At 48.5% G+C, this 27,194-nt stretch overlaps 2 protein-coding genes and 1 long non-coding RNA gene across 7 annotated transcripts; 1 reads left to right on the top strand and 2 right to left on the bottom strand.

The window, feature by feature from the left end:
* Window positions 1-1,129: 1,129 nt before the first annotated feature.
* Window positions 1,130-4,312, bottom strand: MYL6 (myosin light chain 6). 3 transcript variants are annotated; one of them, XM_047786904.1, is made up of 7 exons: window positions 4,197-4,311; window positions 3,906-3,933; window positions 2,899-3,042; window positions 2,526-2,699; window positions 2,355-2,432; window positions 2,001-2,046; window positions 1,130-1,295 (listed from the first exon to the last, which is right to left on the bottom strand). In XM_047786904.1, exons 1-6 carry the CDS (start codon window positions 4,197-4,199, stop codon window positions 2,018-2,020), a joined length of 456 nt encoding a protein of 151 aa, XP_047642860.1. In that variant the 5' UTR covers window positions 4,200-4,311; the 3' UTR covers window positions 1,130-1,295; window positions 2,001-2,017. The 3 variants fall into 3 exon arrangements, with proteins under 3 accessions (XP_047642860.1, XP_047642859.1, XP_047642858.1); XM_047786903.1 differs by lacking the exon at window positions 2,001-2,046; XM_047786902.1 differs by having other exon boundaries at window positions 1,130-2,432; window positions 4,197-4,312.
* Window positions 4,313-4,560: 248 nt separating this feature from the next.
* MYL6B (myosin light chain 6B) lies at window positions 4,561-8,865 on the bottom strand. 2 transcript variants are annotated; one of them, XM_047786900.1, is made up of 9 exons: window positions 8,450-8,503; window positions 8,237-8,298; window positions 7,221-7,488; window positions 6,466-6,493; window positions 6,104-6,247; window positions 5,547-5,720; window positions 4,984-5,061; window positions 4,797-4,834; window positions 4,561-4,670 (listed from the first exon to the last, which is right to left on the bottom strand). In XM_047786900.1, the coding sequence occupies exons 1-8, from the start codon at window positions 8,486-8,488 to the stop codon at window positions 4,806-4,808; spliced, it is 822 nt and encodes a 273-aa protein (XP_047642856.1). In that variant the 5' UTR covers window positions 8,489-8,503; the 3' UTR covers window positions 4,561-4,670; window positions 4,797-4,805. The 2 variants fall into 2 exon arrangements, with proteins under 2 accessions (XP_047642856.1, XP_047642857.1); XM_047786901.1 differs by lacking the exons at window positions 8,237-8,298; window positions 8,450-8,503 and adding an exon at window positions 8,775-8,865.
* Window positions 8,866-8,903: 38 nt separating this feature from the next.
* LOC125130947 (uncharacterized) lies at window positions 8,904-27,013 on the top strand. Of its 2 annotated transcripts, XR_007135836.1 has the most exons (5): window positions 8,904-9,020; window positions 9,447-9,536; window positions 20,171-20,344; window positions 24,895-25,021; window positions 26,768-27,013. It is a non-coding gene; the product is annotated as an uncharacterized LOC125130947 (long non-coding RNA). The 2 variants fall into 2 exon arrangements; XR_007135837.1 differs by lacking the exon at window positions 20,171-20,344 and having other exon boundaries at window positions 8,930-9,020.
* The last annotated feature ends 181 nt before the right edge of the window (window positions 27,014-27,194 follow it).

Below are 27,194 nucleotides of genomic sequence, written 5' to 3'. Positions count from 1 at the left end.
TGTGACCCTCATGTCCCCATGTTTCTCTTCCTCCGCGTCTTGGCACTTTCCTTCTGTTCAAAAGTTTTCTGTAAATTTTCTTTTTTCTTTTTCTTTTCTTTTCCTTTTTTTTTTTTTTATAAATTAATTTGCTTTCAGTTCCATCTTGTGGATGCCTTCTGTGTTCTCTTACCTGTGGCTGTCCGGCAGGGGGATCAGGCTGGGGCCAGCCTTCCGGAAGCCCATCCCAGTGGCCATTGCTAGGCTGGAGAAGCACTGGACAAGCACAGCCCCGCAGACCCTGGGCCTCCCTCTACGCCAGGCCAAAGGCAGCCCAGCTGTCAGAACTGTGCAGCTGTTGCAGGGCTGGGCAGAAGCTCGCACCTGCCCTAAATATAGCTGTTTAGGACTTTGGAAGGACACCATCACAACCTGGAGATTTTGTCTATTTATCCTTTCAGAAGTGGTGGCTTCATTTCTTCCCTTATTAGGCGGGAGCAGGCAGGCATCTCAGCTACTTATTATTGGCCCCTGGCCCTGCTGAAGTGACAGACGGGCTCAGGCAGCGCTAATACGGCCTGGCCTCCACTCCAGTAAACACTCCCCAGGCTCCCCCACAAAAGGCCTTCTGTGCTGTCAGGAGAGGACTCAGGAGAGGACTCAGCCCTGTGTGGGATGGAACAGGATGGCCAGCCTTGATCCCACAGGGATTTACGGTTTTTCCCTCATCCCTAAGGGGTAGCCTTTGTAGCATCAACAAATGAGGTCAGGAGTTCCCGTCATGGTGCAGCGGAAACGAATCCAACTAGGAACCAGGAGGTTGCGGGTTTGATCCCTGCCCTTGCTCAGTGGGTTAAGGATCCGGTGTTGTCGTGAGCTATGGTGTAGGTCGCAGATGCAGCTAGGATCTGGTGTGGCTGTGGTGCAGGCCGGCAGCTAGAGCTGATTGCACCCCTAGCCTGGGACCCTCCATGTGCTGTGGGTGTGGCCCTAAAAAGACAAAGACAAAAAACAAGGCCAGCATTTCTTACATGAAGCAAAGCTGGCTCCTGCAGGCCCTTCCACAGCTTTCCCCAACCTCCAGTCCAGTCCATTGACCCTGGACTGTCTTCCCAGTCACCCTGCTCAGGAAGGAAAGCAGAACTGCACGTAGGGCAGAGAACAAGTTTATTTGGTAAATGCTGATGGCAAACATCATCTGAGGGAGACATGCTGGGAAAAGTTCTGTGACAAGAGAGTCTAGGAGGCCTTCAGGGCTACACACACAGTCTCCCACTGGGAATGTCCTCAGCCATTCAGCACCATGCGGACGAGCTCTGTGGGAAGGAGAGGGGGCTGAACCAGGGAGCAGGGCCAAGGGGAGGGGTCCACCAGGGGCCAGGAGACCTCAAGACCACAAAGGTAGCCTAAGGAGGAACGTGCCTACAGCAACCCACCTTGGGGTCAGTTTGCAGAGGCGCTACCTTGAGTCTGACCGGTTCTCTCGGCCTCCAGCTCCCCTCCCACCAGCTGTTAGTTCCCCACCCGACCCTGAGCAGCAAGAACACAGCAGAGCAGAAGAGTTCTCAGCTACACCTACAGCTACTGTCAGCCATTGGCGGGAGGAAAAGACAGAATTTTGGGTTAGGGTACCTCCAAGCTGCCCAGCAGAAGGAAGGGGAAGCGACTCCGGCTGCAGCAGCACCATGGGGCGGGCAACCCACCCCCCTCTGTCAACCGCCCATGCTCCCGGGCCACAGGGTCACCCTGAAGCAAGACGGGGATAGGCTGGTGTGAGTTCCCAGACGCCAGCGCCCTAGAAGCAAAACCTCAGAGCCCATTCTAGGAGAGGAGGAGGTACCACACCCCCAGGCTGCCTTCCTCTTTGAAGACCCCCCCCCTCCTCAGTCAGCTCCATGCAGAGACATGCCAGGAGGAAGTCAGATGGTAGTAGGGGAAGGGCAGGGGCCAGAGAGCAAAGGCTAGGAAGAAAAACACTGGGGAGGGCAACTAGAGAAGGGGGGGGCTGGGAGGAGCCGTACCCGCCCCACGGGGCCCGTCACCCCGACAGGATATGCCTCACAAACGCTGCAGGAAGGAAGAGACATTAATGGTGAAGACAAGACATAGACATGAGGTGAAGGGGATCAGGCGGTGAGGGAACAAGACACCCATTGGTTTCACGCCCCACCCCTTGCCCGCCCTTCAAGCCGCAGGAGCCCTTCCTTTCCTGCCACACCCCCCAGGCCTCCCACTCCTGGGCTGGGCCAGGCCCTGCCCCTTGCCTCCTGGCACTTTGTGCAGCCCAAGCCCAGGGACAAGGAAAGCCCCAAACACTGTGCCTGATCTGCCCCTGATAGCCACTGCGTTTGTGAGAGCCTCCATTTGTCCCTCACCTTCGTAGTTGATACAACCATTGCTGTCCTCATGCCCTGCCACCAGCATCTCTACTTCTTCCTCTGTCATCTTCTCACCTGCAGAGGGGAAGAGTGAGTGTTCTGGAACTGGGTGACAGGTGAGGTGTATCAGGTGGCACCTCAGCTCAAGGAGCAAGGGCAGAGCCTTACCCAGTGTGACAAGAACATGCCGGATCTCCGCACCCATGACGGTGCCGTTGCCCTCCTTGTCGAACACCCGCAGGCCTTCGACATAGTCCTCGTAGGTGCCCTGGTCCTTGTTCTTGGCCACAGTCTGCAGCATGGGCAGGAAGTGCTCGAAGTCCAGCACCTTCACGTTCATCTCTGCCACAAAGGGGGTGAGAGCAAAGTCACGTGTGTTCTGACTGGAGATTACGGGGCTCCCACTCAAGGCAGGAGAAATCTGTGGGATTTGCTAGACAAGACCTGCTTGAGTTCAGGGCCTAGGAAGATAAAAGGAAGCTATTAGCTGGAGACTGCGGGCCTGCCACCTTGCTGAGCAGGTTGTTCTGAGGACTCTCACCATCACTCTTGGGGTTCCCCAGGACCTTGAGCACCTCGGCGTTGGTGGGGTTCTGGCCCAGGGCCCTCATCACGTCCCCACACTGGCTGTACAGGATCTTGCCATCCCCTGTTCGGTCAAACAGCTGGAAGGCCTCCTTGAACTCTGAGGATTCGGATAAACATCAGCATCTGGCAGGCACAGATGAACCCAAACCCTCCCTCACAGTCCCTGTTGCCCATTCAACTTTAATCACGCTGAGGAAACCAGATATTTATATCACTGTACACCCAAGCCCTCTAAGAGGGATCTAGTGTCCCTTCTTCCCAACTCAGGTGTCCCACATAAAGACAGTTCTCCTCAAGCCCTGGCAGAGTGGTAACTGCCATTTCCATACCCCCTCCGGCCAGCAGCAAGCCTGCCCAGCCTCCTCACTACACTACTCAGGGCAGGAATTTGCCACCGCCCAGTCTGGGCCTTGTCCTTATAAGGAAGTGGGAGCAGCAGCCTGGGACTGGGGTCATCCCAGCCTGCCACTCTCACCCCTTCAGTACAGAAAGAAATCTTTCAGAGAGTATAGCTGCAAAGAAGCGTCCTCAACAAACTCCCCTGTACCAGCAAAACAACAGGTCACTGCTTCTTACAACCTTCACAATTCCAAGCTGGGGGAGGGGGAAAGTTAGCACAGGAGGAGAGAAGAGGCAGAAGGAGGTGATTAAGGAACAGAGGAGCACAAGCAGCTTAATACATCACTCCCGAGCCCCACACACGGCAGACATTGGTGGCCAAGCTGTTTCACATGCTCACACCACCTACAGAACTCACCCGGTGCTTGGGGCTCAGATCTAGAGTAGAAAGGGAGGGAGGAAGAAAGATTGAGAAAAGAAAATGGAGGCCCAGAAGGAGGGAGAAGGGAATCCACGAGGTACTCCCTTGTGGGTGCTGAAGAAATGACAGGTAGGGGGTAGGTGCTAGAAGAAGTGTCCCTCTCCCTAAGCATGACCTCAGCGGGGTCAGAGATTACCTACCTGCGGTCTGGTCCTCGGTAAAGTCACACTGCTCGGAGAAGAGGGGAGCGATCAGCATCTTAACTCCAATCCCCCAAGCTTCCAGCCCCGTCCCAAGAACTCTGAACCACGAACTCCTGTTCCATCCTGGGCACTCTCGCTTCCCAGCAGGGCAGGCTCTCAACATCTCCAACCCCACCTCCAACCCTCAAGTTCCTTTGCCCCCTACCTTCTGCCTTCTCTTCGCCCCCTACCCCCGGCTTCCCGCCTCTCGCCCCCAATCCCGCTCATCCTCCCAGCCCCGGGCCCCACCATCTTGACTGCTCGGCTCTGCGGGACCTTTTCCTGCAGTAATGGCTCCGGTTCTCGGCCCAACCCTAGTCTTAGTACGTCCCAATGACGTCACCCTCCGTTGACCCAGCCAATAGGAATCCTGGCCCGGTCTTATGCAGATGCTGCTGCTACATTAGTAACGAGGTGGGCGGGGCCCGCTGCGGCTCAGTTTTCAGAATAGTCCTACCCGGGGCACGGAAACCGCAGAGGAGGGTGGGGTGGGGCGCAAGGAATCTCCTCCTGCGAGCCGCAGGAAAATCGGGGGATGTCGGATTTGGGAGAGGAGATCCCTCCCTTTCCTTCCTTCCCTCCCCCACCTCTGAAGAAAGCAAGAGTCGGAGGCTTAGGGGAGGAACCGTCTCTTTATTTTGAAACAATAGGTGGCCTCCTAGCGGCAGGAACTTGCTTTCGCCCGCGAGGGGTGGGGGGACTCCTTGTCGAGCCCCACTGCACCTGTGGAAACAGATGAACGTTGCCAAATCCTGGAGCTCAAGCGCGCAGCAGGACGTGGAAACGTATGTCTCTGGTAGAGGGAAGGGAAGCAGGCTGGCCTCACAAGGCGGAGTGGGAGGGCCCTACCTGTAGAGCTCAGACGCTCAGGATGTGCTTCAGGAAGGCTGCAGAGAGAGGAGGCAAGAGGGGCTTCAGAAGATGGTTTTGATAATCCATCTGACTTTAGATAATCTGGGCCACAGGACGCGCCCCCACATACGAGGAGCCTCATGCTTCCCCTCTTCCCCTGTCTCTTCAGCTCCTAGCCGCTCACCTTCATAGTTGATGCAGCCGTTGCTGTCCTCATGTCCTGCCAGAACTGTCTCCACCTCCTCTTCAGTCATCCTCTCTCCTAAACCCCAGACACAGCGTTTTAGCCCCTGCCTTCCCTCCCTCATCAACCCAGGCCTCATTCTTCTGGGTGGTACCTCTTCTCCCACCCTGGAGACTTGCCCATAGCAACAGTCCCCCAAGAGAATCCTGTCCTTGTAATGCGCATGCCTTGAATGCCTCCCAGCATCTTGCTTTCCATTTCACCTCAGTTACACCTGGTGAAAGCTCCACAGACAAGGAAACTGCATTTCAGAGGATTAAGAGACACATACCATATCACAGAGGCCAACCATCTCTTCCAAAATAGAAGCTCAGATCTCCCATCTCATCCCCTTTCCTCTGCCCTTTGGGAGGCATCTGTACCCCAGAAGCAGGCTCTGACCTTCTCGGTCTTCTGCCCATGACCTCCAGGACAATAATCCCTCCCTGGCTCTGCCTGCTTGGCTAACCTTCTTCTTGGTTCACCCCCTCCTCTCCACCCCACAGTTCTGGTCCCTGCCTCACCCAGGGTAGTGAGGACATGTCTGAGCTCTGCTCCCATGACTTTGCCGTTCCCCTCTTTGTCAAACACGCGAAGCCCCTCCAGGTAGTCCTGGTATGTGCCTTGCCCCTGGATCTTGGCCACTGCCTGGAGCATGGGCAGGAAAGTCTCAAAGTCTATACGCCGGGTCTTCAGCTCTGCAGATCAGAGAGGTGAAGGTGAGGTCACTGTGATGTCACCTAGGACTTAGCTCTCATCCCCACCACGAATTTTTTTCTTTTTTTTTTCTTTTTTTGGCCACACCCATAGCATGTGGAAATTCCCAGGCCAGGAATCAAACCTGTGCCACAGCAGCGACCCAGGGGGCTGTGGTGACAATGCCGGATCCTTAACCTGCTGCACCACAAGGGAACTCCCCACTAAGGATTTTATTTGTTCAACATTCAGAATGATTTTCTGCCCCTGGGTCTGACAGCTTTAGAAGTCCGGGGACCCACCTCAGCATCCTCTGTCACCTTACCCACATTCCTCGGTTCCACCACTAAACTGAAAACCCTCATTGTTCCAGGGGTCCCCTCACCATCACTCTTGGGGTACCCCAGGACTCTGAGCACCTCGGCGTTGGTGGGGTTGTGGCCCAGGGCCCTCATCACGTCCCCACACTGGCCGAACAGGATCTTGCCATCCCCTACTCGGTCAAACAGCTCGAAGGCTTCCTTGAACTCTGAAGTATAAGGAGGGGTCAGTGTTGACAAGGGGTTCCCATCACCATCAGAAGAAAGGAGAGTTAGAAACTATGTGCTTGAGCTGGGCAGCACAGGGAACACAAAGAGCACTGGTGTTGCAGGTTTCAAGGTCGGGACTGGAGTTAGGGGAATAGAAAGAGAATCTGACCAGGGGCTTGGGATGGACAGTGGGCTCAGGGGACCAGCTTCTCCTCACCCTCCAGCTGGTCCTTGTTAAACTCGATCTGTGGAAGAAAAGAGCAGGTGAGGAGGGATGACAGGGCTTATTCAATCTCTCTCCAGCACTCCTCCCGACCAACTGGCAACCACTTCTGGGGAGGGGCCCAAAGGGACCAGGCTGGGAGCCCAGCCACCTCAGTCCCATTCCCAGCTCCAGACCTTGGGAGAATCCCAAGAGGAGGAATTATTGGGGGGAGGGTTTCCTGGGAACAGGGTTAATCCCATGCCACCTGTTCCCCTCCCTCTACTGCTCTGAGCCCTGCATCCCTCACATAACTGGGGGCTGAACAAAGGCTAAATTTACCCCTGGCCCCCAGCTGTGATTGTCTAACAAGTCTGTCCTCTTCAGCCTTCCTTCCTGGGGTTCAGAGCTGTGGCCTTTCGTGTTGAACAGTCAGCCAGGGGCCGGCAGCAGCTCCCTCCCTTCACCTTGAAACTGTCCTCAGAACCCAGATGTTCCCCATCTCACAGTCCCTGCCTCCAGCAGGAGGGTCAGTGAGAATGTGTGTGTATATACGTACACAGAACGTGTTATAGATTAGAGGAAGAGCTCAACAAAGACAATAGCAGAGTCATGACCCTGGATCCTTCCAAATAGGGGACTAAGGGAAACCCCCGCTATCATCCAGTGCTTACTGATTCCCTACCTTCTAGATACCCCCTAGTCCTCTAGGCTGAATCCCACCCTTTACCACTCCCTCCAAATTCTTTTCTCACTTTCCAGGGACTCACCACCACTTTGGAGAGATCGACAGGGGGCTCCTGGATCTTCGCAGAGGCTGAAGGGACAGCTGGTGCTGGTGCTGGTGCTGGTGCTGGCGCTGACGCTGACGCTGGTGGTGGCTTGGCTGGAGGGGCCCCTGCTGCTGGCTTGGCAGCAGGCGCAGCAGGCTTGGGGTTAGGGGGCCCCACTGGTTTCTTCACGGGAACGGGAACATCCTTCTTGGGAGGCATGATGTCCGGTGGCCAAAGGACAGTGTGCCGATGGGGGCACCCATCTCTGTTTAAATAGCCAGGGAGTCTGGGATGTCAAGGGGCGGGGGCAGGGGCAGGGAGCCAGTTGGCGATGGGGAGGGTGAGATAGAGGAGAGATATGCTGGCCTGCCCTCACTCCCCTGGCCTCCTATGGTTCAGGACTCCTGCCCCAAGGTCTTCTCCCTTCTGTCCACCTGGCCCCAAATGCTGACCAGAACAATGGCCCCTTTGGGGGCAGGGGGAGGAAGCCAGAGACTGCCCAGAATGGGGGAGTTAACCTCCGGGGTGAGGATAGGATGCTTGCCAGTGACAAACAGTAAAATAGGGGTGAGGCAAAGAAGGAGATCCAGGCATTCAATGCCCTCAAGCCTCTGACTCAGAAGAGCCCTTTTTCCTAGCAGCTTTAGACTCTTGAAGGCTGAAGCAGGGATGGGGGCCTTGCGAATTGTGATTGTTAAAGTGGGGTCTGGGAGTAGTGAAAGGTGAAAAAAACAAGCAGAATCTCCGCTCCCCTCTGACCATGGATGAGAAGCAGGGATAGTGGATCCCACAGCCTAATAATCCTGAATACTGTAATTCCCTAACCCTCTTCCTGCCAGCCCAGAACTGGAACTGTGTACAAAATAGAGACAGAATAGTAAGAGAAGAGTGTGACCTCCCCCTTCGATTGTCTCCTGTACCCAGTGTTAAACGTTTAAGGGGTGGGGATGCGGGCAAGGACAGTTTAACACCCACCATCCATACTCCCAAGGAAGGAACACTTGTCCACAAACCTGTGGTCATTCAGGTCAGACACAAGTAGGGTGCTTGCTGAACCTGCAAGGGCTCCTTGCACCTGGGGGGAAGGGCAGGCTCTGAGAGGCAAAGGGCTTAGTTTCTAAAATCTCTAATCCAAAAGGACGTGGGAGGCCCTTTGGCCTCCATGAGTACTCATTCCCAACCAGAGGGATAATAAAACCTCCAAACTAGGTTGCCAGATTACAAACCTTGCTGGGAGCGCTAGGGTAGAGTCGAAGTCCGGGCATATGGGGGGGGGGGCGTCACTGGCTAGTTTTGTTCTGGGGTTAAAGAAAGAGACGATTTAGACAGCATTCCGAGGAAGATAAGAGTGATTCCACTTAGGTCCTGGGGTTCAGAGAGTTGATGCTGGGTCTCCCACTACAAAAAAGTCTCAATCTCATTACTGCCAATTGCCTCATTTTAGGAAAATAAGCACATCACTCTCTCTCTCTCTCTCTCTCACACACACATACACACACCCTAAATATTAAATAAAGGAAAGAGTCCCTCCCCAGGGCCCAAAAAACTCACCCTGCGGGGTCCAGGTAAGGGGAGGAGGCGGGGCGCAGGGCAGCCGCGGGCCCTGAAGGGTTAATTTCGCCAGCCACCGAGCATGCCGGGGATCGTAGTCCTCGCGCGCGCCCGGAGGCTCACGGGAAACTCCGCTTAACTACGTAAGGGGGGCGGTGTTAGTGCGGTGGCTTCCGGCCCGAAGCGGCGGTTGGTGACTCAGTATCTTTGGGGCGCGTTTCTTATCCCGGAACCGAAGGGCAAAAAGTACTTTACACTGACCCTCAAAACGCGCGCGGCCCCTCAGGCTATCCCCCTTGTTTGGCCCTAAGTTCACTGTTTAGTGTGGGCGGAGCTGTTTCCCTGAGTTCGCTGTGAGAACGCGGAAGCAGCGGAAGGGTTGTAGCTGCCCCAGGCTCAGACAGAAGGTTCAGGTAGCTCAGGAAGCACTTAACGGCCCCGGGCCGAGTGGTTAGGTCTGTTTAGCTTCCTGTTGCGGTTTGGTAGAGAGAAAATAGAGGCCATTGAGTGGCTGTATGACTTGGAACAGTAAAGTTGTTTGTTTGAAGTGAACTGGTAGTTGAAGTAAACGTTAAAATTTGGAATTAAGCCGGTTCACCTGCCGCAGTCCGAGTTGAAGTTTCTCCATTCTGCGGCCGCGTATGCATCAAGCACCCTTTCTGCTCCTCACAGGTCCCTTTGGAGTGGAGGCCTGCGTTCTCCAGCTCTTGACTCTGAGACATCTCTGCCCAGCATTGGACATCTCTTTCCCGTGGATGGCTGGTTGGTTTTTTTTTTTTTTTTTTTTCAATGGTCGCACCTGTGGCACATTGAAGTTCCCAGGCGAGGGGGGTCCAATCGGACCTACAGCTGAGACCTGTTCCGCAGCCAGGGCAACAGGGATCCGAGCTGCATCTGCTACCTACATCGCCTGTGGCAAAACTGGATCCTTAACTCACTGAGTGAGCCCAGAGATTGAACCTGCCTCCTCACGGAGGTAGCGTCGTGTCCTTAACCTGCTGAGCCACAAAGGGAACTCCTTGTTTGTGTTTAATTGAGGTATGGTTGGTACAGAATATTCTGTTTCAGGTAGGTTGTATGTACTCCATTAATAGTTATAAATATTGGCTATATTCTCTGTGTTGTACATCCCCCAAGATGTTTTTGAAAGGTCTCCTCTGGGCTGGTAAGGAACCAGCCCAGCCCCACTGATCTACTACTAGATGGAAGAGTAAATGCCCTGAAGCTGCATACCATGCTGGAGATTGGGGCTTGCACGGGCTTGCTTGCAGGCAGTGGGTGGGAGTAGAAAGCCCACAAGAGGTCAGAAGAGTGAAGCATAAATGAACTTAATGGGCAGTGTAGAATTGATGTTGGCTGGTTGGGGAAGGCTTTTTGGAAGAGTAGAAATGGATTGTATAATAAAAACAGTAACCGATGAGGAGGTGGAGGGTGTTAGCAACCATTTCTGAAGGTCTCCACAGAGCAGGTACTGCATGAACCATAGAGGGTGCTAAAGAATGTGGATTCAGACTAGCCTGCTTAAATGTGATGTTTTATTTGGTATTGTTTTGGGTTCTTTTTCAGCCTACTTAATTTTTTTGTTTGTTTGTTTGTTTTTTTTTCTAGGGCCACATCTGCATCATATGGAGGTTCCCAGGCTAGGGGTGGAATTGGCGCTCCAGCTGCCGGCCTACACCACAGCTACAGCAACTCGGGGTCTGAGCTTTGTCTGCAACCTACACTGCAGCTCATGGCAACCCCGGATCCCCGACCCACTGAGTGAGGCCAGGGATCGAATGCATATCCTCATGGATACTGGTCAGGTTCATTTCCACTTCAACACAACGGGAACTCCCAGCCTACTTAAATTTGAATCTAGGGTCTTCAAGGTACTTACCTCCAGCAAGTTTATATATCTTACTGTGCCTCAGTTCCTTCATCTATAAAATAATAGTAATACCTATCCTGTAGGTAGTGAGTACCTACAGTGCTGTTGGGAGTATTCAGTGTGTTAATCTTTATAAAACACGATGGGTTTAGCATATGGAGTTCCCATCGTGGCTCAGCGGAAACAAATCTGACGAGCATCCCTGAGAACACAGGGTAACCCCTGGCCTCGCTCAGTGGATTAAGGATCCAGCGTTATCGTGAGCTGTGGTATATATAAGTCAAGACTTGGATCCAGTGTTGCTTCAACCTCTAGCCTGGGAACCTCCATATTGCTGTGGGTGTGGCCCTAAAAAGACAAAAAAACACCCCGGAGGAGTTCCCGTCGGGGCGAAGTGGTTAACGAATCCGACTAGGAACCATGAGGTTGCGGGTTGGATCCCTGCCCTTGCTCAGTGGGTTAAGGACCCGGCATTTCTGTGAGCTGTGGTGTAGGTCGCAGACATGGCTCAGATCCCGTGTTGCTGTGGCTCTGGCGTAGGCTGATGGCTACAGCTCTGATTAGACCCCTATCCTGGGAACCTCCATAAGCTGCAGGAGCAGCCCTAGAAAAGGCAGAAAGACAAAAAAAAAAAAACAAAACCCAGAATAGGCCTAGCATAGAGTAAGTGTGTTAAATTTCCTTTACTCAGCCCAGCATATGAAGTAGTTGGTATTTCCTCATTTTACATCCATAAAGTAGCACGAGGCACAAAGCGATGGAGAGCAAGAAAGAATACATTTCTTTTAGGTGTTTGGTTATAAGACTGTTTGGGGGAGGGTCACGTAACAGATGCCTTTTTGTGTCTTTCATCACTTCCACAGAAGGGGATTTCAAAGATGTGGTTTATCTGAACTTTTTTTCCCTCCTCTTCCTCTCCTTTATCTAGAGCCATCTTTTGGGCAGTTTGCCAAGTAAAAGTGGTTATGGCATCATCTGACTTTCTAGCATTTCTGCCTGCTTTATAGAGAAGTGGTGCAAGGAGAAAAGAGAAATACCTAGGCAAACACAAGTCGGAGGACTGTCTTCGTTTTCTGTGTTTTAAATGTCTATTTCAATAGACTTTTAATCATAAATACTGCGAACTGGACCGCACATGGTCTTAACTGGGCATGTGTGATTTATACATTATGTATGTGGATTTTCTGTGACAAATGCCCATCTCCCCTCTCTTTCTACCCCACCTAGCATATGACTTGTATGTTCTTAGGGACTGCATATTTATAATATTAGTCAATATAAAATAATTAGGGCACTTTTTTTTTTGTCTTTTGTCTTTTTAGGGCCACACCTGCGGCATATGGAGGTTCCCAGGCTAGGGGTCTAATTGGAGCTGTTGCCACCGACCTACACCACAGCCACAGCAACACCAGATCTGAGAGGGCACATTTTTTTAGCAATTTTTTTTGGCCATGCCTGAAGCATGTGGAAATTCCCAAGCCAGGGATCAAAACCATGCCACAGCAGCAGCTCAAGCTGCTGCAGTGACAATGCCAGATCCTTAACCCACTGTACCACAAGAGAACTTCTTTATCTTTTTTTTTTTTTTTTTTCATCTTTTCTAGGGCTGCTCCCACGGCATATGGAGGTTCCCAGACTAGAGGTCTAATCAGAGCTGTAGCCGCCAGCCTATGCCAGAGCCATATCAATGCAGGATCTGAGCTGCATCTGCGACCTGCACCACAGCTCATGGCAGTGCTGGATCCTTAACCCACTGAGCGAGGTCAGGGATCAAACCCTCAACCTCATGGTTCCTAGTCGGATTCGTTAACCCCTGAGCCACGACGGAAACTCCAAGAACTTCTTTAATATACAATTTTTAAAGATTGCTTTCCATTTACAGTCATTACAAACTGTTGGCTATATTCCCTATGTTGTGCAGTACGTCCTTGAGCCTGGCTTACACCCCAAAATTTGTACATCCCACTCCCCTACTCTTATTTATTTATTTATTTTTATTTTCCCACTGTACAGCAAGGGGATCAAGTTATCCTTACATGTATACATTACAATTACATTTTTTCCCCCACCCTTTGTTCTGTTGCAACATGAGTATCTAGACAAAGTTCTCAATGCTACTCAGCAGGATCTCCTTGTAAATCTATTCTAAGTTGTGTCTGACCACTCCCCTACTCTTATATTGTCCATCCCTTCCTTTTCTCTACTAGTAACCACTAGTTTGTTCTTTTTTTGTTGGTGGTGGTGGGTTTGTCTTTTTTTTTTTTTTTTTTTTGCCATTTCTTGGGCCACTCCTGCGGCATAAGGAGGTTCCCAGGCTAGGAGTCGAATCAGAGCTGTAGCCGCCCACCTACGCCAGAGCCACAGCAACGCGGGATCCGAGCCGTGTCTGACCTACACCATAGCTCACGGCAATGCCGGGTCCTTAACCCACTGAGCAAGGCCAGGGATCGAACCCGAAGTCTCATGGTTCCTAGTCGGATTCGTTAACCACTGAGCCACAACGGGAACTCTTAACTAGTTTGTTCTTTATATCTGTGAGTATGCTTCTTTTTTGTTATATTCACTAGTTTGTTGTATTTTTTAGTGTTCCACATATAAATGATATTTGGTATTTGTCTTTTTCTGTCTGATTTATTTCACCTAACAATGCTCTCTAGGTCCATCCATGTTGCTGTAAATGGCAAAATTCTTTTTTTATGGTTGTGTTCCATTGTGTATATGTACCATATCTTTAGCTATTCATCTGTGGAAGGACATTTAGTTTGGTTCAATATTTTGGCAGTTGTAAATAATATTGCTGTGAACATAGCAGTGCATGTATCTTTTCAAGTTAGTGTTTTTTGGTGTTTTTTTTTTTTTTTAATGTATACCCAAGAGCAGAATTGCTGGGTCATATGTCATATGGTAGTTTTGTTTTTAGGTGTTTTTTTGTTTTTTTTCTTGTTTTTTCAGGGCTGCACCTGTGGCATGTGGAAGTTCCCAAGCTAGGGGTTGAATCAGAGCTGCAGCTACTGGCTTATGACACAGCCACAGCAATGTGGGATCTGAGTGTTTTTAGTTCTTTGAGAAACCTCCATACTGTTTTTACAGTGGCTGCACCAGTTTACATTCCCACCTCCAGTGTACAAGGGTTCCTTTTTCTCCACACCCTCACCAACATTTGTTATTTGTGTTCTTTTTGATGATAGCTATTCCAACAGGTGAGAGGTGAGGAAGGGCACATCTTTAAAAGGAAAAAAAAGATACACATTAAAAATCTAATAAAAACCAAATAGAGGGGGAGTTTCGTTGTGGCACAGCTGAAATGAATCCGACTAGTAACCACGAGGTTGCAGTTCCATCCCTGGCCTCACTCAGTGGGTTAAGGATCCAGTGTTACTGTAAGCTGTGGTGTAGGTTGCAGACCCAGCTTGGAACCAGCATGGCTGTGGCTGTGGTGTAGGCTGGCAGCTGCAACTCTTGATTCGACCCCTACCTGGGAACTTAACATATGTCACAGGTGTGGGCCTAAAAAGAAAAAAAAAATAATAATAGAGGAGTTCTCTTGTGGAACAGTGGGTTAAGGATCTGGCATTGTCACTGCAGGGGCTTGGGTCACTACCTTGGCTCAGGTTTGATCCCTGGCCCAAGAACTTTTGCATGTTGCAAATGTAGCCAAAAAGTAATAATAAAAAACCTAATAGAAAGGTTTTTGGAATTACTTGGCACTATAGATCTTGAGTAACTTGAATAATTGTAGGTTCATCCTTTACAGCTTAACTAGCTCTTTCACCACTAGCTAATGTGCTAAGATGGATGATGGTTTAGGTAGAGAGAACATAGTTTTCTAGGTAAACAGGAAAGATGTCTTAAGTCCTCTGGTGTTTTGACCAGAAAGTGGTACGGGTGGTAACACAGAAAGAAGAGGGAAGACAACACATATATTTTATGATACACAGGTAGTTTATAAACTCCTAAGTCCCATTTTTCTTTTTTTTGGCTGCACCCATGGCATGCAGAAGTTCCCAAGCCAGAGATCAAACCCCGGCCACAGCAGTGACAATCCTGGATCCTTAAACTTCTGAGCCTCCGGGGGACTACCCAAGTCTTTCTTTTCTTTTTTTTTCTTTTTTAGGGCCACACCCGCAGCATATGGAGATTTCCCAGGCTAGGGGTCCAGTTGGAGCTACAGCTGCCAGCCACAGCAATACGGGAACCAAGCCATGTCTGCCACCTACACCACAGCTCATGGCAGCACCAGATCCTTAACCCACTGAGCAAGGCCAGGGATCAAATCCACAACCTCATGGTTCCTAGTCGGATTCATTTCCACTGCACCACGACAGGAACTCTTTTTCTGCTTTTTTTTAAGGGCCATTCCTACAACACATGGAAGATCCCAGGCTTGGGGTCGAATCGGAGCTACATCTGCTGGCTTACGCCACAGCCTCAACAACACGGAATCCAAGCCGTATCTGTGACCTGCACCCCAAGTTATGGCAATGCTGGGTCCTTAACCCACTGAGCGAGGCCAGGGATTGAACCCACATCCTCATGGATACTAGTCTTGTCCAAAACTCGCTGAACCACAATGGCAACTCCCCAAGTCCTATTCTTTTTTTTTTTTTTTGTCTTTTGTTGTTGTTGTTGCTATTTCTTGGGCTGCTCCCGCGGCATATGGAGGTTCCCAGGCTAGGGGTTGAATCGGAGCTGTAGCCACTGGCCTACGCCAGAGCCACAGCAACTCGGGATCCAAGCCACGTCTGCAACCTACACCACAGCTCACGGCAACGCCGGATCGTTAACCCATTGAGCAAGGGCAGGGAGCGAACCCTCAACCTCATGGTTCCTAGTCGGATTCGTTAACCACTGCGCCACGACGGGAACTCCCCCAAGTCCTATTCTTATAGACCCACAGTAGATGCAAGATAGCAATAGAAAACCAGATTTTATGATGAGTAATCCTAGTTTCATTTTTGTAATGTTCTGAAACAGTGGCTCTCAGACTTAGCTGTTCTTCAGAATCTCCTGGGAGCTTTGTAAGCAGACAAACTTCCAGATTCTTTCTCCCAAAATTTCTGACTATAGGTCAGTGTTAGGGCCTGGGAATCTATTTTAGCTTCTTGGAAAGCACAGAGAATAAACTAAGAGACATAGGTAACCAAAGCTTTAATGAAAGGAGTGATCTTTTCAAAATGTGCATTTGATCATACTTCAAATCCTTCCATGTTTTTTTGTTTTTTGTTTTTTCTTTTTTGGCCACCTGAAGCATATGGAGTTCCTTACCTTGGCCCACAAAAGCCAGCACAGTTTCAAATGCTCCTTGCCAGGAACAGCCATACCTACTAGCTTTCAGATCTTCAGATGTGTGCCGTGTACTCTGTTCAGGCTGTTGCCTCAGTCTTTTGGGTTTCTTCCCCTTTCCCCACTAACACACGCTACTTCCAGGACCCAAGAGAGCACAGTGCCTGACATCTACTAGCTCTCAAATACCTGTAGAATGAATAGCTACCTGGGTGAAAGGGAAGAGTCAAGGATGGACACTGATACTGGTAAGTTGATAGGGAGATAGGTTGGGGATTCAAGAGATTGAGAGAGAGTTTCGTGTATTGAAGTCTATTTATCTGGCCACGTCTGGCCTGCAGGGGTTCCTGGGCCAGGGCTCAAAGCCTCTCCACAGCAATAACCAGTGACCAGAGTCACAGTAGTGACGACATTGGATCCTTAACCCCCTGAGCCACCAGCGAACTCTTTGAACTCTTATTTTTATCCTGAAGTAGAAAGTGAGGTGATTGACTTGTTGAAAGAGGAAGTAGAAGGAGGTGGCTTGAGAAAGTAGTGAAAGTTTGAAATAGGTGCTGCAGAAGATGGGTACAGATGGGTACAGGGGACCCATTCACAAATACACATTTAAGATTTACCCGTGGGAGTTCCCGTCATGGCGCAGTGGTTAACGGATCCAGCTAGGAACCATGAGGTAGCAGGTTCGATCCCTGCCCTTGCTCAGTGGGTTAATGATCCGGCGTTGCCGTGAGCTGTGGTGTAGGTTGCAGACACGGCTCGGATCCCATGTTGCTGTGGCTCTGGCATAGGCTGGCGGCTACAGCTCTGATTAGGCCCCTAGCCTGGGAACCTCCACATGCCGCAGGAGCGGCCCAAGAAATGGCAAAAAGACAAAAAAAAAAAAAGATTTACCCGTGCTCTACCCTGTGCTGAGCAGCTTGCAGGATGTTGTGGTGGGAGATCAAGAATTTGCTATGGTGGGAGTTCCCGTTGTGGCGCAGCAGAAACAAATCCATCTGGGAACCGTGAGGTTGTGGGTTCAATCCCTGGCTTTGCTCAGTGGGTTAAGGATCCGGCGTTGCCATGAGCTGTGATGTAGATCACAGTTGTGGCTCAGATCTGGCATGCCTGTGGTGTAGGCTGGCAGCTGTAGCTCCAATTGGACCCCTAGCCTGGGAATCTCCATATGCCACAGGTATAGCCCTAAAAAGCAAAAAAAACAAGAGAATTTGCAATTGTGCCAATCCACAGGTAGCGATTTCCTTTTTCCAGCAGTACTCAGTTGCTTGGATGATTTAGCTAGAGAAGAGAGGCAACCAGAATGGTAACAGGTTGGAGTTTTGTGGAATAGGGATAATAAGTGAATTTGAGGAGTCAGGAAATTGAGAATCTGAATAAAAGAGTTTGTGGTCCAGGAGTTCCCATCGTGGTTCAGCGGAAACAAATCTGACTAGAATCCATGAGGATGCAGGTTCGATCTCTGGCTTTGCTCAGTGGGTTAAGGATCTGGTGTGGCTGTCGCTGTGGCATAGGCTGACAGCTACAGCTCCCATTTAACCCCTAGTCCAGGAATCTCTATATGCTTTGGGTGTGGCCCTAAAAAAAAAAAAAAAAATTTCTGGTCCAGGCCAGATAGAGGAGTGAGTAGTATGAAAGTGGCTGGTTAGATTGAGAGAATATGGAAAGTCATGAGAAGCTGGAGTCTCAGGAAGAAGTGAAATGGTTGACGATCTCTTTTGTAGTTGGAGAAAATAACTCATTTGAGTTTAAAATTTCAAAGGCATGGTGGAAAGGGTATGTGAAGGTCATCAGGTTTGAGGAGAGTGTCCTTTAAAATTACTTCAATAATAGGAGTTCCTGTAATGGCGCAGCGGAAACAAACCCATGAGGAACCATGAGGTTGTGGGTTCGATCCCTGGCCTTACTCAGTGGGTTAAGGATCCGGTGTCACAGTGAGCTGTGGTGTAGGTCACAGATGTGGCTCAGATCTGATGTGGCTGTGGCTGTGGTAAAGGCTGGCAGCTGTAGCTCCAGTTCCACCCCTTAACCTGGGAACCTCCGTGTGCCACTGGTGCGGCCCTAAAAAAGCAAAAAAAAAAAAATTATTTCAATAACAAATAGCAAAAAATCTGATTAAAACTAGCTAAGCAACAAAGAGGATTTATTGGCTTATGTAAATTGAAAAGTCAAAAGATAGGGTGGGTTTTCAGTTCATTTAATCCAGAAGTTCAACACATAAGAAAGGGATCTGTTGTCTAATTCTCTTGCCACTGTCCAGGTGTTAGCTTCTTCCTTGAGTCCCTTCCTGGAGGCAGATCTGGCTTAGCCGCACAGCTATTAAGTCCTTATGCACAAAAGGAAGACAGCAAGTTTCTCCTGACCATTACAGTCTGTCCCTGGACCTCAGTCTGACTAGACCTACTTAGATGCCCATCCGTCCTTGACGTAATTACTATGGCCAGGGAAATATGCCCTGATGGGTTAGGTCTGGGTTATTATCCACCCCCTGGTAAGGAGAATGGTGTTACCGTGATTCACTTAGGCCACCCAGGGTGTGTCCCTGACGCTGGAGGTGGATTGGAGTCCATCCAAAGGGAGGAGGGGAAATCAACAGTGTCCACCACAAGGAGGAACTATGATACTAGTTATTGAGTGACCTACTCTACATTGAAGACTCCAGGGTGACAGCAGTACTCAGGGTGCCACACCCTTCTGTAAATATGGAGTGTGTGTGTGTTTAGGGAGTGACAGTGATGAGAAAAGGTAAAGACAGTATATCAGATGGGCATCACTTCCAAAGGAGCTGAGATTTTTGTTTTCTCTTTTTCAGTGTGGGTTAAGAACCCAACATAGTGTCCCTGAGAATGCAGGTTTGATCCCTAGCCTTGCACAGTGGGTTAAGGATCTGGTGTTGCCAGGAACTCCAAGGGGACCTGAGATTTTTCACTGTTCTGAGAATAACAATGGGGAAGCAACATTGGGGTGCAAGGAGAACAAAGAACCCACCTCCCAGTATATGGGGTTCAAGAGAAAGATTAGTCACTGGAGGGTGCTTCTGGTGAGTGTGGTCTTTTTTTTTTAATTTTTTTTTTATTGTCCTCATTCAAGTATAGTTGATTTACAATGATGTGTTAATTTCTGCTATACAGCAAAGTGATTCAGATATATATATACACACACACACAAATTCTTTTTAATATCCTTTTCCACTATGGTTTATCATAGGATATAAAAATACAGTTCCTGTGCTATACAGTAGGACCCTGTTGTTTATCCATTCTAAATGTAATAGTTTGCATCTGCTCACCCTAAATTCCCAATCCATCCCTCCCTCACCTGCCAACCCCTTGGCAATCTCTATGTCTGTGAGTCTGTTTCTGTTTTTTGTTTTTTAAACAGCCACTCCTGTGGCATATGGAAGTTCCCAGGCTAGGGGCTGAATTGGAGCTGTAGCTGGTGGCCTACACCACAGCCAGAGCAATGCCAGATCCTTAACCCACTGAGCAGAGGCCAGGGATCAAACCTGCGTCCTCATGGATACTAGTCAGATTAATTTCTGCTGAGCCATGATGGAAACTGCTGTTTTTATTTAAAAAAAAATTTTTTTTTCTCATGGCCTGTGGCATATGGAAGTTCCCGGGCTAAGGATTGAATCAGAGCTGGAGTTGCCAGCCTATGCCACAACCACAGCAATTAATGCAGGATCCTGCAACCTACGCCACAGCTCACAGCAATGCCTGATCCTTTAACTCACTGAGCAAGGCAAAGGATTGAATCTGAATCCTCATGGACACTAATTGGTTTTGTTACCTCTCAGCCACAATGAGAATTCCTGGGAACTCCAATTTTTGTTTTTATTTTTATTGCCTTGGGAGATTGACCTAAGAAAACATTAGTACGATTTATGTCAGAATATTTTGGAGTTCCCATCGTGGCGCAGTGGTTAACGAATCCAAGTAGAAACCATGAGGTTGCGGGTTCGGTCCCTGCCCTTGCTCAGTGGGTTAACGATCCGGCGTTGCCATGAGCTGTGGTGTAGGTTGCAGACGTGGCTCGGATCCCGTGTTGCTGTGGCTCTGGCGTAGGCCGGTGGCTACAGCTCCGATTTGACCCCTAGCCTGGGAACCTCCATATGCCGCGGGAGCGGCCCAAGAAATAGCAACAACAACAACAACAAAAAAGACAAAAAAAAAAAAGAATATTTTGCCTATGATCTCTTCTAGAAATTTATGGTGTGTCTTTTTTTTTTTTTTTTCCTTTTTAGGACCTCGACCAAGGCATGTGGAAGTTCCCAGGCTAGGGGTCAAATCAGAGCTGTAGCTGCCAGCCTACACCACAGCCAAAGGACACAGGATCCGACCCACATCTGTGGCCCACACAGCAATTCCTGGATGTTAACCCACTGGATTGAACAAGCATCCTCATGGATACTAGTCAGGTTCGTTATCACTGAGCCACAGTGGAGCTCCCTGGTGTCATGTCTTATGTTTAAGTCTTTAAGCCATGAATGAGGTCTTTTGAGAGGTTAGCCACATTTCAAGGGAGGCCAGTGAGCTTTGTGTAAATAAGGTAAAGGATTATAAGAGGTAGAGTGGATGGGAAGTATAATGTGGAACTAGGTTACTAGGTTTGCAGAGAGAGCAGTGGAAAGGTTTGAGAGGGCCCTTCAGCTGCAGCTGCTCTCTTTCTGCCTCTGTTCTTTTTGTTGTTCTTTTTTCTACTGCTTAGGGCTGTACCTGCGGCATATGGAAGTTCTATGGCTAGGAGTCCAATTGGAGCAGCAGCTGCCAGCCTGCACCACAACCACAGCAACTCGGGATCCAAGCTGTGTCCTTGACCTACATACACAGCAACGCTGAATCCTTAACCCACTGAGCGAGGCCAGGGATCGAACCTGCATCCTTAGGGATACTAGTCAGGCTCATTACTGCTGAGCCACAATGGAAATATTTTTTTTGCCCCCCCACCCCCCTGCCTCCAGCAGCATGCATAAGTTCCTGGGCTAGGGATCAACCCAAGCTGCAGCAGTGACAACTCTAGATCCTTAACCTGCTAGACCACCAGGGAACTCCCAACTGCCTCTATTCTTTGTACCTTATTTTCAGTTAGTGATAGTTACTCTACTTGCCTGACTACCCTAATCCCTCCTAGATTTTTAGTTCTTTTTTTTAAAAAAAAATTGAAGTATAGTTATAGTTGTGGCTCAGCAGGTTAAGAACCTGACTAGTATCTATGAGGATGCAGGTTCAATCCCTTGCCTTGCTCAGTGGCCATGCTACAGTTTGCGTAAGTAGCAGATGTGGCTTGGATCTGGCATTGCTGTGGTTGTGATGTAGGCCAGCAGCTGCAGCTCTGAATTCAACCTGTGCCTCAGGAACTTCCATATGCCCCAGGTGTGGAGAAAGAAGGAGGGAGGGAGGAAGAGAAAGAAAAAAAGAAAAAAGAAAAGGAAGGGAGAAAGAGAAAAAGGGAGGCAGAGGGAGGGAAGAAGGGAAAGAAAGGAAGAAAGAAAAATTAATTGAAATATAGGAGTTCCCATTGTGGCACGGTGGGTTAAGAATTCAACTGCTTTGGCTCAGGTCACTGCAGAGGCATGGGTTCCATTCCCACCCAGCACAGTGAGTTAAAGGATCCGGTGTTGCCACAGCTGTCATCCCTTGCCCGGGATTCAGTCCCTGGCCTGGGAATTTCCATATGCTGTAGGTATGATCATAAAATAAGAAATTAAAAAGTTGGGGTATATTTGACATTTAACGTTCCTTTATTTCCAGGTGTACAACATGACAATTTGATATTTGCATACATTGCAAAATGATCATCACAGTAAATCTAACATGTCACCATACTTAAAAAAATTGTATGATGAGAACTTTTTTAATTTTATTTTTTTGTCTTTTGTCTTTTTTTGTTGTTGTTGTTGTTGCTATTTCTTGGGCCGCTCCCACGGCATATGGAGGTTCCCAGGCTAGGGGTCAAATCGGAGCTGCAGCCACCGGCCTACACCAGAGCCACAGCAACGTGGGATCCGAGCCACGTCTGCAACCTACACCACAGCTCATGGCAACGCCGGATCGTTAACCCACTGAGCAAGGGCAGGGACCGAACCCGCAACCTCATGGTTCCTAGTCGGATTCGTTAACCACTGCACCACGACAGGAACTCCCCTGATGAGAACTTTTAACATCTACTCTCATAGTAACTTACAAACATACAATACAATATTATTAACTATAGTCACCAGGCTGTACATTACATGCCCAGGGTTTTTTTTCTGGCTGTGCCTGCAGCATGCCAAAGTTCCTAGGCCAGGGATCAAACCTGTACCATAGCAGCAAACCAAACCACTGCAGTGACAATGTCAGATACTTAACCCACTGTGCCACAAGAGGACTCCAGGATTTATTTATTTTATAACTGGAAGTGTGTACCTTTTGACACCCTTCACCCATTTCACTTACCCTCCATCACCTCCCTCCGGCCACTACCAATCTGTTTCTGTATTTGTGAACTTGGTTTTGTTGTTTTTTAGATTCCACATATAAGTGTGATCATAAGGTATTTGTTTAGCTCTGACTTATTTCAGTTACCGTAATGCCTGCGGGTTCCATCTATGCTGTCACAAATGGCAGGATCTCCTTTTTTATGGCTGAATAATATTTCATTACACACACACACACCATCTTCTGTATCCATTCACCCCTGAATGGACACTTAGATTATTTTACATCCTGGCTATTATAAATAGTGCTGCTGTGAACACTATTAGTGTTCTTTCCTAATTAGTGTTTCTGTTTTCTTCAGAAAAATATCCAGAAGTGGAATTGCTGGACCGTAATGGTGGTTCTGTTTTTAATTTGTTGTCGAGCAACCTCCGTACTGTTTTCCATAGTGTCTGTACCAACTTACATCCTCATCAGCAGTGTAAAGAGTTCCCTTTTCTTCCCATCCTTGCCAACTCTTAGTTCTTATCTTTTTTTTTTCTCCTTCTTTTTAGGGCTGCATCTGTGGCATATGGAAGTTCCCAGGCTAAGGGTCAAATCAGAGCTACAGCTGCTGCCAGCTTATGCCACAGCCACAGCAACACGGGATCCCAGCCTCGTCTGTGACCTACACCACAGCTCACAGTGACACTGGATCCTCGACCCACTGAGCGAGGGTAGGAATGGAGCCCTCATCTTCATGGATGCTAGTTGGATTCATTTCGCTGTGCCACAACAGGAACTCCCTTATCCTTTTGATAAGTCATTCTAACAAATATGAGGTCATATCTCATTGTGGTTTTGATTTACATTTCCCTGATGATTAGGGATGTTGAGCACTTTTCCTTGTGCGTATTGACCATCTTTGGAAAAATGTCTGTTCAGATCTGCCCGTTTTATTTTATTTTTGTCTTTTGTCATTTTTGGGGCCGCACCTTCAGCATATGGAGGTTCCCAGGCTGGGAATATAATCAGAGCTATAGCCACCGGCCTACGCCACAGCTGAGCCGCATCTGCAACCTGCACCGCAGCTCACGGCAACACCAGATCCTTAACCCGCTGAGCGAGGTCGGGGATTTAACCTGCAACCTCGTGGTTCCTAGTTGGATTTGTTTCCCCTGTGCCACAATGGGAACTCTAGATCTGCCCATTTTATTTTATTTATTTATTTATTTATAGATTTTCTTTTTTCTTTTTTTGTCTTTTTTTGTCTTGGAGGTTCCCAGGCTAGGGGTCTAATCTGAGCTGTGTCTGCAACCTACACCACAGCTCAAGGCAACACCGGATCCTTAAACCACTGAGCGAGGCCAGGGATCGAACCCGCAACCTCATGTTTCCTAGTCGGATTCGTTAACCGCTGAGCCACAATGGGAACTCCTAAGATCTGCCCATTTTAAAATCAGATTTTTTTTTTTGCTCTTGAGTTGTATGAGTTCTTTACATATTTTGGATATAAATCCCTTATCAGATAAATGACTTGCAAATATTTTCTCACATTCAGTATGTCAATTATTTCTTTTGCTGTACAGACTTTTTTAGTTTGATGTAGTCCCACTTGTTTATTTTTGCTTTTGTTGCCTTTGCTTTTGGCGTTAGATTGGCTTTTAGTTGTTTTTCTTTTTTGGCCGCCCCCCGGTATACGGAGTTCCCAGGCCAGGGATCACATCAGAGCCGGGGATCAAACCTGCCTTCCAGCACTGCAGAGGCACCACTTATCCTGTTGCACCACAGCAGGACCTCCCTTTCAGTTCTTTAGGGTGGTCTTACCTTTACATTTTAGTAGTATCTTGTGCAGTGCTCCCTAATGTTATCTGGATTCTAGCCCAAAATTGGAAAATTGACAGGTGGGGTGATTGCTGCTAGAGAGGTGGCTTACGGACTTCACCGAGAAACAATAGTTGGTAAATTAACAGAAGAGGCAAGAAAATCTGTAAAAGTAGGCAAAATTTTGGCCTTCAGTTGGCAAACAGTTTTTAAAATTATAATGTCCAGCAGAGAATATGTGCTGGATTCTTGACATGGGGAATTCCGGCTTCTTTACTTTTAATATACTCTTCTGTACTTTTTTTGTCTGGGCTGCACCTGTGACATATGGAAGTTTCTGGACCAGGGGTAGAATCAGAGCTGCAGCTGCTGGCCTCCACCACAGCCACAGCAACTCAGGATCTGAGCCTATATCTGTGACTTACTACACAGTTCAGTTGGCAAAGAATTTTTAAAATTATACAACAGAGAATATAGGAAAACACATTTTTGTGTAATGCTGGTGGGAGTATGTAAAATTCATATGATCTTCTTAGATTGCTCTTTGGAAGAGTATATTAAAAGTACAGAAGAGGGAGTTCCTGTTGTGGCTCAGCAAGTTAAGAATTTGACATAGTGTCCATGAGGATGCAGGTTCTCTCCCTGGCCATGGACTGTGTTAAGTGAAAAAAGCAGGTTATAGTATGACCTTAATTTATAAAATATGTATTCCTGTACTTATGTTAGCTTTTCCTTCTTGTGTTAGTGACCTCATGGCTGTAAAAAAAAAAAAAAACCTGCTGCAGCTCCAGGCATCACATCTTCCTACCAGTGACTGAATTGGAAAGGAAGAGAGCAATGAGGGCTCTCTTCTGTTGACACTCCATCCCCAGGTAACTTCCTCTTATGTCTTATTACCCAGAGCTGGGTCACAGTCACTGAGTTGCCGCGGAGGCTGGGAAAGTGAATATCTAGTGAAGAGGATTGCGATTAATCCCTTGGCCACTAATTACACTGTCACTAGAATGCCCTGGGGTTCTTTATGTAGGGAAGAGATGCAAATGGCTGTTGGGCTGACAATTATGCTACTACTCCCAGTTAACTACACCCTGTTGTTTGGACCAATAAAGCCACATTCCAAGAGGGAAATCAGTGACAATGTACCCACAGTCATCTCTGCCTTTCTCTGCAAGAGGTAGGCGTGTCTTGTGTCAAAGGCCAGTTGTTTGAGAAATAACAAATTAGTGTTTGTTATTTAAATTTGTTTATATGTGATTCCTGGCCCTTAATTTGCTTCATCTTTGGAGTTCCCTGGTGGCTCTGAGAGTTAAGGGTCAGGTGTTGTCACTGCTGTGGCACAGGTTTGACCCTTGGTCCAGGAACTTCCACAGGCCACTGGTGCAGCCAAAAAAATTTTTTGCTTCATCTTTGTGTAAGTGCAGCAATATACTGAATTGTGTCTCATCTTGTATTTAATATGTAGATCAATAACTCTTCCCTTATGTATCCTGAACTTGAAAAGGTTGGAAAAGAGTAGGAACCTTTCTGAGATGGGAGATGTTGTGTCATGTCCTTTAGTTTTCTGGAAATGTAATTACTTGGAAGTGATGAACTAGGTCAAGAGTGGCTTCTTAAAATCACCCACAGCAAGAGCCCTGGTCGTATTATCTGAAGCCAGCTAGAACAACAAGCCCTGGGCTACTTGCCCCCTATTGAGTAATAACATAAGAGACTTATAAGTTCCAGAGTTCTCTTGTGGCCCAGCAGATTAAGGACCCTCACTGGAGCGGCTTGGGTCGCTGCTGCCACGTGGGTTTGATCCCTGGCCCGGGAACTTCCACAGGCCTCGGATGAGCCCCCCCCCCCACTCCCCGAAAAAGAAAATAAATATAAGTTCCTCTGCTCCTGTGTATTGGGGCTTTCACCCCTTAAGTTTGTGGCTCTGGGGAAGGACAACAGGGACTTCTTGCTCATGGCCAAGGCTCTTAAGTTGATGGGCAGGAAGCAGAGATGGAAGAAAAACCAGCAGTGAGTATGAAGAAGTTACTGGGGAAAAAATAGCAGCTGAGTTAGTTAATAGCATAAAATTTAAATCCAGCTTTTGCTAATAAGGTGAATTTTGACAGGTCCTTGTGGAACTGAGTTTAGTTCGTTCCCCTGAGCTTTTCCTCTCCTCCCTGTGAACAGCATCCTAAAGTTCCAGAGAAAGTGCTAACCCCCCCCCAGGCAGTTATGAAGTGTCCAAGTTCCTAGTCCAGTGATCCAGTTTTCAGCAGTTCACTCTTCCTTCATCCCACTCTCCTTTCACGTGGTTTGAGAAGGGAAAGGGCACAGTGTCTACAGCTTGTGTTCCAGGAGGGGTCCCAAAAGGAGCAGAGTTCAGGGTGAGCAACTCTGAGTATAAAATACTTCCCATGTAGCTGCCCATTGGGTGGGCCTTAAGCCTTTTCTTATGTGGCTGAACATGTCACTGACACTCTGACCTGGTGCTGTGGCTTCCAAGTTCACCAGGTTTAGGTCTCCCATCCCTGGAAAACCCACAGGATAATGGTCAGCAGACAGGTGGCTGGGTTACAGATTTCATCACCCTGAATGGGGATGAATCTTACCAGAAACTCATCAGTGGCTAATTCATACAGGTCCCTTGACTGCCCTCAATGGAACCAACAACCTTGGCTGCAACCACAGGAGGTTCTGACCACCAATGAACCTGCCAAGATCTCTGAGGAAGACGCAGTGCCAGCTGGAGGGTACTCTGGTCCACCTGTGCCTTCCTCTCATGGAGGAACAAGCCAGTCAGGAAGCTGCACCACAGCCTGGCTCTGAGACTCCCAAGAACCAGAGGTGGTGATTCACCAAATTAAAATTACTCTGCACGGCTGCAACATAAGATCTTTGGAGAAGGTATGTGTTGACTTGATCAGAGGCACAAAGGAAAAGAATCTCCAAGGGAAAGGACTAGTTCAGGTGCCTACCAAGACTGAGAATAACTGCGAGGAAAACTCCCATGGTTTTTAGACTTGAGATCCTTTTCAGATGACAGTCCACAAGTGACTCAGAGACATA

Source organism: Phacochoerus africanus, chromosome 7 (genome assembly GCF_016906955.1).
Source record: "Phacochoerus africanus isolate WHEZ1 chromosome 7, ROS_Pafr_v1, whole genome shotgun sequence".
Taxonomy (NCBI): domain Eukaryota; kingdom Metazoa; phylum Chordata; class Mammalia; order Artiodactyla; family Suidae; genus Phacochoerus; species Phacochoerus africanus.
This window is presented reverse-complemented; position numbering and strand designations above follow the sequence as displayed.

Bases quoted from the DNA above. Each gene is read 5' to 3' on its own strand.
- MYL6 (XM_047786902.1), bottom strand. The intron at 2,700-2,898 runs GTGAGAGTCCTC...CCTTTGTGGCAG, and splicing joins GGGGAACCCCAAGAGTGATG to AGATGAACGTGAAGGTGCTG. The intron at 2,433-2,525 runs GTAAGGCTCTGC...TCCCCTCTGCAG, and splicing joins GCATGTTCTTGTCACACTGG to GTGAGAAGATGACAGAGGAA.
- MYL6B (XM_047786900.1), bottom strand. From the start codon at position 8,488: ATGCCCGGACTTCGACTCTACCCTAGCGCTCCCAGCAAG. The intron at 7,489-8,236 runs GTTTGTGGACAA...CTATTTAAACAG, and splicing joins TCTGACCTGAATGACCACAG to AGATGGGTGCCCCCATCGGC. The intron at 5,721-6,103 runs GTGAGGGGACCC...TCTGATCTGCAG, and splicing joins GGGGTACCCCAAGAGTGATG to AGCTGAAGACCCGGCGTATA.